At 45.7% G+C, this 12,231-nt stretch overlaps 2 protein-coding genes across 2 annotated transcripts; both read left to right on the top strand.

Annotated features, from left to right (window-relative positions):
* Window positions 1-913: 913 nt before the first annotated feature.
* On the top strand, window positions 914-1,699 carry LOC308290199 (N-acetylglucosaminyl-phosphatidylinositol de-N-acetylase-like; the record flags this gene model as incomplete). Its single annotated transcript, XM_080731974.1, has 1 exon — window positions 914-1,699. One exon carries the CDS (start codon window positions 914-916, stop codon window positions 1,697-1,699), a length of 786 nt encoding a protein of 261 aa, XP_080588100.1.
* Window positions 1,700-4,434: 2,735 nt separating this feature from the next.
* LOC308290198 (dihydrolipoyllysine-residue acetyltransferase component of pyruvate dehydrogenase complex, mitochondrial-like) lies at window positions 4,435-6,120 on the top strand (the record flags this gene model as incomplete). Its single annotated transcript, XM_080731973.1, has 1 exon — window positions 4,435-6,120. One exon carries the CDS (start codon window positions 4,435-4,437, stop codon window positions 6,118-6,120), a length of 1,686 nt encoding a protein of 561 aa, XP_080588099.1.
* Window positions 6,121-12,231: the final 6,111 nt, after the last annotated feature.

The raw sequence follows: 12,231 nt of genomic DNA, 5'->3' as shown, positions 1-12,231 counted from the left end.
AGACTAGTGCTGTTTATTTCAATGTTTTATGTTACAAACAAATCACCTCCTCCTGGTGGCAGCTTTCATTTAGTCTCTAGCAGTTTTCAGATATTTTAAGCTGGCGTTCCTATTTTACAGAGCATTACTCATTTTAAACTCAAACTGTACATTCAAATATGTATCTGAAAACATTGAGGTGAGAAATAAGCAGCATAGTAACAACATGCTTCATGCTGCCCCACTCTCCCTCCCTCGGGTTGCGTGAGATGCAGGCTACAAACACAGCATTTTTCTGGCTGATGTATTCCCATTACCTTCTGCTTGGTTCAGAAATATAATGGCTTCCGTATCAGACTGAAACTTCAAAATAAAATGACCAAAAATGCCATTTACTGCCATTAAATACTACCTATCGTACCTATGAGAGTGGATTCACGATTCTGCCAATGCATTTCAATGAGAATGGAACGTAAACCGTCAGTAAACCGCTCCATTCCCATTGAAATGCAATGGCATTGTAAGCTTGTAAATTTCCAAAATATTTTCATACATTTGAAAACTTGAAATGGGACATTCTGCATAATGAGGGACCGGCGGTGGGAACCAACTGTGGGAGGCTGCAGACACAGACAGGACGGAGGGAGAGACCGGCAATTTGAATAACATAATGTGAGCCGTGAGCTTGTAGATTGGCTTCGCTATTATTGTAGATCAGAACTCCATATTTGGGCAAGTCTGGCGTCGTATTTGGTCTGACGTCATATTTGGTCTGACGTCATATTTGATGACGCAAGTATAAAACATGGAGAAATGCTGCGATCCTTGTTCCAGAGGGAACCGGAAACGTGAATGTAGATCGAACGGTTTATGCCTATGGTCAATAAAAATGGTTGTTTTCCTTGTTCTATTGATTATATCCTACATTATTTGGATGAAATGGATTTGCTATCGACATCGACTAAACAGTGCCACGTCTTTAAAATGTTTAACGAGTAATTTGTCAAATGGAGACAAACCGTTTCCTTCCTCCATTTCAAACAACCTGGGCGTCAGAGCACTCATTGTAACCGCACATCCGGACGACGAATGCATGTTCTTCGCGCCGACGATTTTAAGACTCGTCAAGCTCAAGGCCCAAGTTAACGTGTTGTGTTTATCTCGAGGGGATTTCTACAATCAAGGAGCTCAGCGCGAACAGGAACTCATGGAAAGCTGTGCGGTGTTGGGGATACCAGCCTCCAGAGTCACCGTAACGGACCACACAAGACTTCCTGACGACCCCGATGCAGAATGGAGCGTCTCCGTGGTCTCCTCTGTGATCATGGAGCACATCAGAGCTCACTCGTTCAACATGGTGCTGACCTTTGATGGAAGAGGAGTCAGTGGTCATGCTAATCACATAGCCGTCCATAAAGCAGTCATTCACCTCGCTTCTACTGGCCAGGTATCCGATGAGTGCTGTCTGCTCTCTTTGGTTACTGTTGGCGTCCTCAGGAAATATCTCTCCTATCTAGAGCTCCCCCTCAGCTGGCTCTCGCCCTCGCGTCTCTGCTGCGTCGTGGGCGTGCGGGGCTACAGGCAGGTCAGGCAGGCCATGCTTTGCCATCGCACGCAACTTTTGTGGTTTCGTCATCTCTACCTCTATTTTTCACGTTACATGCTTGTAAATACATTCCAGATGATCCCTGAAGGACCAAAGGATGTAAAAATGTATTAAGAGTTGTTTTTAAGCACATTTGGATGTTCTGGTTGCATGAAAAGTGAAGGAAGTGCAGCAGATGACTGCAAATGCTGAAAGTTCAAATCGTGTGAACGCAAAGACAGTATTTATGTTTTACTTTGGCATTCTCATAAACAATAGATCTCTCTGCTAATAAAAATCAGGGTTCACCACTTTGGATCATCTCTTTCTGCTTTCTGTGCGGCTCGCAGCGTTCTAAGCGTTTTTGGAAGTAGATTCCGAGATAAAGCCATTTCTTTGCATCAGCAATGAATAGGAGCCTATGGAGATTAGACGCTTCCTGATGCTGGCGGCCGGGTTGCATCATGGTATATGTAGTGTTTCGCTCAGCAGCAGCGCCTGTTTACCTGGTAACCATGGAAACCAGGTATCACATTACTGGATGCGTTAGGCAGCGGTAGTGTTAAGACGCACTGTTTCACTGAATTGGGTAACCTATCTACGTGAGTTGTACTCAGTCAGAGACATCATGGCAGCAAAGATCTGTCTGTAAATATAAATATATGACCACATCATTATCTATCTATATAGTACCTATAATATCACACTGTTTACAACTGCCACAAGGTGGCCAGAGCCGTGGCGGGGGAACACTCCTGTGTGATGTTGAAAGAGTTGAACACGGCTCCAGGCTCAGAGGAGGGCCAGTGGCTGTCTGCCTTCTGGAAAGACTTCCATTGGCACTTCCTGTCCCTTCTCTCCTACCAGTTCAGCAGCTTCAGTCCCACTCTGTCTCTGAACATCCTGCAGAACAGGAACACCAAGAGGGCTGCACCACTCCGAGCAGCTCAGAGCTCCTGGCTCAGTTCAGTCCGTAAGACCTGAAGCGCCTGGAGCTGTACTCCAGGAGCATGGTGGACTACCACCTCATCACGGACCTCATCCCAGCCACCGCACGCATCTTCTTCCTCAAGCAGCTGGGAGACGTCTATCTGTCCGCAGCGCATTGTGCGTTGCTGCTGGGAGTGGATCTGCAGCACAAGTCGTGGACTCTCTGGAGAAGGAGATCGAGTTGCCAAGGCCATCGAGGCGGAGATGGTGGCTTATAAAGACGTCAGCATGGAGCCCACCGTCCGAAGCCTCACTGATGACCTGAATGAAGTCGCCAAGGACAAGCTGGTTGTGGAGAAAGTGAAAGAGTCGGACCTGGAACTGTACAAGATCCGTGGCGATGAGGAGGAGTGGAACCAGGTCTTGAAGAATGGAGGAGATATGGTTGTGGTCAGCATCAATAGTGACAAGAAGAGGAAACCGGAAGGAGGAAGTGAAAAGACAGCCACAGGATAGGCTGTGAAGAAAAGAGAGCCTGTAAGGATTCCTTACTCAACCAGCCATCAGCCAGCACAGAGCACACCTACACTACAGTCTCCACCTCTCAAGTCAAGTTAAGTCTCCACATCTACAGTACATCTCACATCATCATGGCTATAAGCAGGAAGATGCATTGCAGCCTGATGATAGCCATTCCACATCATCCAAATTGTCACATGGATCTTATACCAGTCTTTAGTATCCAATGCCAGCCTAGCTGTCGTCAGAGCGAGAGCCAAAGCACAAGCAGCCCACGCCAGAGCTGCTTACTCGAATAAAGAGAGTTAAAGGTTCAAGCTGCTTGTGTCCAAGCCACTTTAGAAGCAATGCAACAAGAAAAGGAAATGAATGCTGCTCTAGCCGAGGTGGAAATAATGGAAGCAGGACTAATGGAACCAGATTGTGCGTCAAGTTCACCAATACCCATTCCTCTCCAACGACTTCAGCGCTCAGCAGACTACAGTATGTGAATGATCAAGCCAGTGTCAAATCCATTCACCAGCCTACCAGATCATCCCTGGATGAAAAAGGTAACATTTTCTACCCACCTCAAGACACTAGCCCAGTAAAATCTGCATCGCTCACCACAAGTCATATTAGTTTTATACTATTACTTCGGTTTCGCGCAATGATAGTATTCTATTTCACCCAGAAGAGAAATGACAACTGCGGCCATCCATGCTTTTGTTATGGTTGGTAGAAAAGGGCCTGTTTTGATCAAGAACGTGAATTTCATAACATTGGCCTGGATGCAAAACCAGATCTTTCCCAATGCATTGTGTGAATTTGAGTTTTTGCGGGTCCCGCTGACCATACGCTACAGTTATTTTATATACAGTATAAACGCTATCCCGTCTTAAGTTGGGTTCGGCACTCCAAGCTTAGTTTTGAAAATCCGACTTTTGTTGGGATCGACACCCTTCGTGCTAATGAACCTTCTGATTTTGTCGCTCTTTAGTCATTATCAGGATACTCTTGAAACTAATAGATAGATATCGATCAATATGGAGGGGTCTTTTGTGGACTTTTTTTATTTAACCCAGCCCTACTTGGAGACCAGTCCATGATGTCAGTACGATGACAGTCATTCGCACATCATTTGGGTGCTATGACATCAGTCCTTTCCATATTTGGGTATACTGATGAATATAAACTGATTACAGACACGCATACACAGAGAGACTTAAGGGGGTGTGAGTGAATATAGATTACTCTAGACATTGCCCATCAACATGCTCCGTTCAATCCCGCTGGTCAGAAGAGCTACTTGCCTCCTCCCTCGCCTCCGTGCCGTCTCCTCGGGACCTGTGCACAGTCCAATGGGCCATTGGGCTGGTCGGCTGCGGAGGTTTCAATCTGGTTCCTCCAGGGTTGGCGTTAGCTACTCGCTCACCCACCGAATGCCTTTGCTGCGATGTCTTCGACCCGCGACCCGCTATCAGAATGTGCGTTTCTACAGCCTGCCACCTCACCAGGCGGTGGCGTTGCCCGCTCTATCTCCCACCATGGAGACAGGAGCCATCGCTCGCTGGCTGAAGAAGGAGGGGGACAAAATCGACGAGGGAGATGTTATAGCAGAGGTGGAGACCGATAAAGCCACGGTAGGCTTTGAGATGCACGAGGAATGCTACCTGGCCAAGATCCTGGTTCCAGAGGGCAGGAACAGAATCAATATAGGATCAGTGATATGCATCACTGTTGACAATCCTGACCTCGTGGCGGCCTTTAAGGACGTCACATTGGACTCCCTAAAAGCTGTCGGTGACAAGTCTTCATCAACTGCCTCTGCTGTTCCTAAACCTCCTTCTGGTGCTGCTGCTCCTGCCACAGCCCCAGGCGGCTCCTACCCTTCACACCTGAAGATCTTGCTGCCTGCCCTGTCTCCCACCATGACAACGGGTGCGTTGCAACGCTGGCACAAGAAGGTTGGAGAGAAGGTGAGCGAGGGAGATCTGCTGGCTGAGGTCGAGACGGACAAGGCAACCATTGATTTTGAGGTGCAGGAGCAAGGATACTTGGCCAAAATCCTGAAAGAAGAGGGTACCCGAGACATTCCGCTGGGGACTCCTCTCTGCATCATCGTGGAGACAGAGAGCGACATTGCAGCCTTCAAAGACTACGTGGAGACCACGGTGACTGAAATCACTCCTATACAAGCCCCAGCACCCACACTGGCTGCATCAGTGACACCCGCAGCAGCTCACCCCCGTGCTCCAGCTGCCGCTTCTAAGAAAGGTATTGTGTTTGCCAGCCCCCTGGTCAGAAAAATGGCCGCTGAGAGAGGTATTGACCTGGCTCAGGTTAAAGGCACGGGTCCTGATGGGGGAGTCACCAAGAAAGACATTGAAGATTTTGTCCCATCCAAGGAAGCCCCTGTTGCAACTCGGGGCACTGCTAGCCGCGTCGGGACCTACACAGACACCCCTGTCAGCGACGTACGCAGGGTCATCGCTCAGAGGTTGATGCAGTCAAAACAGACCATCCCTCACTACTACCTGTCTGTAGACGTCATCATGGATCAAGTCCTGGACTGTAGGAGGGAAATCAACAACGAGAAATCCCAGAACATCAAGCTGAGCGTGAATGATTTCATCATCAAAGCCAGTGCGCTAGCCTGCCTCAAGGTCCCCGAAGCAAACTCATCCTGGATGGACACGGTCATACGCCACAATCACACGGTGGATGTAAGTGTAGCCGTGAGCACCGTCAGAGGTCTCATGACGCCCATAGTGTTCAACGCTCACACCAAAGGGCTGGCTGCCATCTCCTCTGATATGGCCACACTGGCAGCCAAGGCTAGAGACGGGAAACTGCAACCACACGAGTTCCAGGGCGGCACCTTTACGATTTCTAACCTGGGGATGTTTGGCATCAAGAACTTCTCAGCAATCATCAACCCCCCTCAGTCCTGTATTCTCGCTGTTGGATGCTCAAGTAAACAATTACGCGGGGAGGGCTGTGACGTTGCCAACATGATGTCCGTCACGCTGAGCTGTGACCACCGGGTTATTGACGGGGCGGTTGGCGCACAGTGGCTGGCAGAGTTCCGCAGGTTCATGGAGAGCCCGTGCACCATGCTGTTGTGATGGCACAGCACTGTCAATGAACAGGATGGAGGTCTAACGATGACGTGGCGTCCCTGTTGATCTTTCTCATTTTGACAACATCATACGGGTTGATGTCAGTTGTGCTTATAGGGTTGGGCTCCTTTAGGCTAGGGCTCCACCAAAGGGAAAGGCGCCGTGCCGGCGTCAATTAAAACGGGAGTGTTCCCTGCGATTTCTCTCTTCTCTAGTCCGATTCCTTAACGGTTCCATTTAAAGATTCCTAGTATAGAGGGTTCCATATGGACCCTAAGAAGTCTTATAACTCTGAGAGAGTACAAATGTAACCAAATGGACCCTTACGGGTCTGTAACTTTGTAACTCATGAAAAAGTTTAATAATCACTGATTTAGACGAAGGATTTAGAAGACAAATCGGGTCAAAAATATTCAAAGACTTGGAAAATAGCAGATCTACAAGCTCGCAGCGCGGCACTCAGTGCCGTGCTGTGAGCTTGTATATCTGCAATTTTTCAATAGTTAAAGCATGAAATAATGGTTAAAGTAATAATGCATAATGTGTTTCCTTTCCAAATGGGTTAATGAATGGGTGAACTAAGCCCACTATGTTGTGGATGTGATGAGTTGGCGGTTAGTTGGCGGTTAGCAAATCTACATTCTCACAACGCCTCGCAACGCGAGGCCTTGTGAGCATGTAGATCGGCTATTTTCACAATTTCAGCTTCTAATATTTGACATTTTGTCCAATGTTTAATGTGTCATTTTAGAGGTATTGAAAAGTCCTTAAATTGTCACTTTAGAAATGTGCAGATAGATACCCTCTATACACTTATACTGTATGTTGGTTTGTTTACTGTTGAGAGAGAAAACAATGTTACACATTAAGTTAATCATCTGGGGACGCCCCAAAATAATTTGGGGACCCCCCTGGGGGTCCTGACCCACAGGTTTAGAACCACTGCTGTAACGAGGCCTGATGGGACCTCAGCTAATGGATGACAGTTAACTCCCACGAGAGACACAAGAGAGAGAGAGAGAGAGAGGCAAGGATGCAAGACACAATTTAGCACAGTGCCATACATTCACATCACCTACACATAATCTGTTATCCATTCGCTGCTGGTTAACCTGCACGATCTTGGTATTTCTAAAAATCTACTTAGCATTTAATAAAGTTGAATCATCCCTGGCTATCTGCCATTCCCCCGCACTCCGTCATTTCATTTGTCATGATTAGGCGGCTATGTCAGGCTTTTAGAGAACACTTACAATCACATCTGAACACACACACACACACACACACACACACACACACACACACACACACACACACACACACACACACACACACACACACAGGCACACGCACTAACAAAAGAAAAAGCAAAAAGGCACCACAACTGTGAGGAAGGCCTAGGCATGTCTTTTTGTATATAGCACACGTCCTACAAAAGTGCTTAAAGGAGGATATGTTTGGTCTTCACGAATGCTCATTGTAATATGGTACCATTTTTGTCTATTCACTTTGTGTCTCAGAGGAGGGCTGTGGACATTTCCTATTTAGTCGGGGACCCACAAGCCCAAAAGCTCAAGGAATAAGTTTGAACCTGTGATGTTCTGCCGTACTTTTTATTTTTGTTTTATCTATTAGTTTGGTCATTAAGGTCCACAGAATGAGAGGTCTGTTCTGCCGGGAACATCGCGAAAAAAAAGGTTATGGCCATTTACTGTCCCATTGACTCCACTACAAAGGAAAAGAAAAATATTAAAAAAGGAAATAAAAACTTTAAGTAGCATGTGAGGGGTCAAACTGGGGTGGTTTTCATGATTCTGAATCCATTGCAAGCATTTGTTTTGCATGAAAAATATTCCTTGGGCTAGAAAACGGACCAAGAAAACTGTGAAAAATCACAGTGATGAGTCATCACTTTTCACAGTTTTGTTGGTCCGTTTTCTAGCCCAAGGAATGTTTTTCATGTAATATTTTTCTGTTCCTGTATAGTGGAGTCAATGGGACAGTGAATATACAAATGGCCATAACTTTTTTTCGCGATGTTTCCGGCAGAGCAGACCTCTCATTCTGTGGACCTTAATGACCAAACTAATGGATACAACAGAAATAAAAAGTACGGCAGAACATCACAGGTCCTCCCCCATTTTGAGGGACTGGGTCCCCGGCTAATTTCACCAGTGACATCAGTAGGCAGGTTTGGTCATTTCAAACAACATAATTATAGCCTATATATTTATATATATTTGTTTTATAGCGAGAACAATTCCTTCCATTATAGCGTGCCAACCTTCCAGGAATAGTAAGCCTGCGGTTTCTATTAGCTTCGATTCCTCATCGATGATGTCACTGGTAGGCAGGTTTCTGAACTGTCCACAGCCCTCCTTCTTGTCTAGTATTAAAGATTGTATCATGCAATTTGCAAGTTTCATGTCAATAAAGCCAACCGTTTTCAAGCTATCTTTTTGGGATAAAAGTGGTGGCTGGACGGACAGATGGACGGACAGACCCACCATTGAGTGGGTGAGTTTTTCTTTCACTGCGGAGAGAGAGAGCGAGGGAGTGAAAAGGGAGATTGATCGAGGATGCAGCAGTGATAAAATGACAGTAACAACACAGACAGGAGGGAATGTCACGAGGCCAAGTAAGGACAGACCGGGGGGGGGGGGGGGGGGGGGGAGATAGATGTGATTGTCTTTTCTGCTCCGCAGTCAGTCATCCTTCTATTTATAGGGTGACATTTGACTATACATAAAGTTTGACCAAACAAAGACATGATGGATGTGTGTGTGTGCGTGCATGTGTGTGTGTATGCGTGTGCATGTGTGTGTGCGTGTGTGTGTGTGTGTGTGTGTGTGTGTGTGTGTGTGTGTGTGTGTGTGTGTGTGTGTGTGTGTGTGAGGCTAGAGAGATGCGCAGCCCATACTAGATTCCCTCTCTTCATCCACTGGTTTAGCTTACATCCTATGTATGATGATGAGTCTGTCACTCTGAGAATATACGGGAATATACAGGGACATGCTGACGCATTTTAAGTCCATTATCATTTTGTTACAGGTTTAGTTCAGGAGAGAGCGAGAGAGAGAGAGAGAGAGAGAGAGAGAGAGAGAGAGAGAGAGAGAGAGAGAACACACACAGAGTTGTCATTCAGCTGCTGTCCAAGGGCCCTGTGACTGTTGTCATTGTATGCAGTCGGAAAATAATCCCATTATAATATAATATGGTCATGAAGTGTGAAAGAAAGAATAAGGTCGCGGATATAAGCGGCCAAGATGATTTGTTTTACCATGATGCCAGTAGGCTGGCATCTCCCTTAGAGATAGGGTGATAAGTTCAGTCCCCAGAGAGAGACTCGGAGTAGAACCGCTGCTCCTTCACCTCCAGCAAGAGCCAATAGGTGGTTCGGGCATATAGCCCCTCGCACCAAGGTCTGCAACGTTTTCAGGCCAAGGACCCCTTAGTTGAGAGAGAAATAAAGCAGGGACCCCCACAATCTGTTCATAGATTCCATATAGTTTCATTGTTTGACAGCACGATCATCAGTGTATTTTGGATTGTGTTTTCAGATTTGAACTTGAACCGTCAATACTTAATAAACTTGACCTATGTACTTAGTCTGCTCTTTTTGCTCATTGTGAGCTTATAGATCGGCTATTTTTGGCTAAAGTTCTCAGAATATGGATTTCAACTACCAGGCACCAGTGAAGTGCAGAACACAAGGTCCCACATCCAGACCCTCCTGCCCTGGGTGCATTTTGACATCAGTCATGAAAAACACGCCATGTTTCATTCTGTTTTCCCTCCTCTTGTTCCTGTGATGACGAGAACAGTCCTTCTCCCACGGAGACTGCTAGCTTGGGAGGCAGTGGTTGATTTGCATTCAAAGATGCTCCTCCGGGCATCTTTGTGCATACATGTACTTCTCTATTACTTGTTCATTATTTCGTCATTGTCGGGTGGAAACCTTTTATGTCCAAAATGTTTGTCCTTTTTTGTTATTATTTTAAACACAATTTAAAGTAGTGAGAGTAGCCAATCTACAAGAAGACTACTTTTGTACGACACTTTTGTATAGGGCTTTAAAAAAAGAAAAAACTTGGAGATACGAGGGATCTGCCCGACTGTGTGTGTGTGTGTGTGTGTGTGTGTGTGTGTGTGTGTGTGTGCGTGTGCGTGTGCGTGTGTGTGTGTGTGTGTGTGTGTGTGTGTGTGTGTGTGTGTGTTCTACGCCACGCCCGTCAGCTCATGGGAAATAAAGGGGAGCCTGTCTAAACGGATTGTCTTACAACCAGGAATCTTATCTGTGTGTGCTCGCAGTGATTTGCGTACATGACACCAGTGTCAGCTGCAATTAATTGTCTGCTCATACAGGCCTGATGGGATTGGTTCAAAACTGGGCAAGTAAATGTGTTAAAACATGACAGCTAGCATGCGTACGTTAATGCATTCAGTCACAGTCTCAACACACACACACGCACGGACGCACGCATGGAGGGTTTCTTGTGGTGTCTTGCTGTGTCTCCCTTCTTGTTTTTAATTCTTGATTTATTTGCACTGACAAATGGAGACTTATTGTTTGGCCCTGCACTATTTGGTAGTATTGAGTACTATTGCTGTGTTTGACATGGCGGTGACTAGCATTGACTGTTATGAACACTTTTGTTTAGCACTGCATTGTTAAGTTGTGCTTTAAGTATTGCTATTTGTGTTGTGACGTGACACTTATGAGCGTTGACTGTTTTTTGAAGTGGTGAAAGCCGCTTCCAAGGAGTGGCTTTGTGTGTCCCGTACCTGTCCCGTTCATCTCCACGCCGTGATTGGTTAGTTGTGTCTGTCCCGTGCATGTCCAGAATGAAGAACTGAGGATTGGCCAAGCTTCACATGACAATTTGGCTCTCCAGACAAAATCATTCATTCATTCAGAACTAGAACTAAAGCACATGGAAAGTATAGATCACAGAATGTATAGATCTATAACACATAGAATACAAATTAACTGCTTCACTTAGGTTAGATTTTTGACACTTTATGTAGGCCTATATATTCTTCTTTTATTGTCCCTTGCTCTTTTTGTAGTTTATTTCTATTTTATTTGTTTACAGTGCACGCCTTCCTGAATGTTGTACAACACTGAAAAAAGTCAGTATCATTAGTATCCCTAAATGGGGCGGCAGTGGCTCAATTGATTGTTGGGGTCATGTGATCAGTGACATACGGAAGGTGTACTCTTAATTGCATCCTCGATCAATGAATGAGTGAACAGCTCTAATGACATGGCATGGTTGACATGGTTCAATGTTGAAAATGAGTGGTATTCCCCGTTAACACCTTTGACTGACAACAGTACAAAAGAGTACACGGCCTGGGTACCGAGGCTGAAGAGGTGGCTTCTCTAGAAAACATTATTGTATTTGTACAATAAACCTGCAGCCAAAGGCAGATGGTGTGACTTTTAAAGAGTAATTTATATAAAATATCGAAGTCACTGTGAGAGAGTGAAAGTCCGACCATTTTCCATCAATACTGCTGCTTTCTAAAACATCTGTTACCAGCACTTATGGACTGTTTTGTAGGGTAAAATCAATATGGTATGGTATAAAGATTAGGATATAAGCAATAATACAAGGGATTTGACTGCATGAGTCCAACAGTATGTCAGCAAAATTCTCATTCCCGTTCATCATATTGGTGTGGGAGCAGATGTTTCAGAGGAGAAACATAAATGAGATTCCTCCATAAAACTGCCTAACCTACCCCAACACTGCGTGCATGCGTGCGTGCGTCTGTGTGTGCGAGAGCGAGTGCGTGCTTGTTTGTTTGTCTCTTGTTTTTCAGGCCATTTGTCATTTTGTGTCTTATGGTCTTGCGGAGGAGGATAACATACTTTTTTAAATGCCATTATCGACAGGCGTCTGTTTAATAATCAGCAGTTCGCCCAGCCCAGTGTGAGTCTGTCAACCTTGCTGAAATGGTCAAATTCTGCCCCCTCAACCTTACGATGTCTTTGTGTTTGTATTGCGGTCCCAATGACATTTCTGCAGGAGCAGGCTGTAATGGGAAGTGGCCGTGTGTAAGAAATACACAGGAACGAGTTGAATGCTTTTTTGGGAGTGGGCGGTAGAC

The sequence above is a fragment of the Nannobrachium achirus genome, assembly GCF_963921795.1.
Source record: "Nannobrachium achirus genome assembly, chromosome: 8".
Taxonomy (NCBI): domain Eukaryota; kingdom Metazoa; phylum Chordata; class Actinopteri; order Myctophiformes; family Myctophidae; genus Nannobrachium; species Nannobrachium achirus.
The sequence above is the reverse complement of the archived record's forward strand: the minus strand, read 5'-3'. Positions and strand labels throughout refer to the sequence as shown.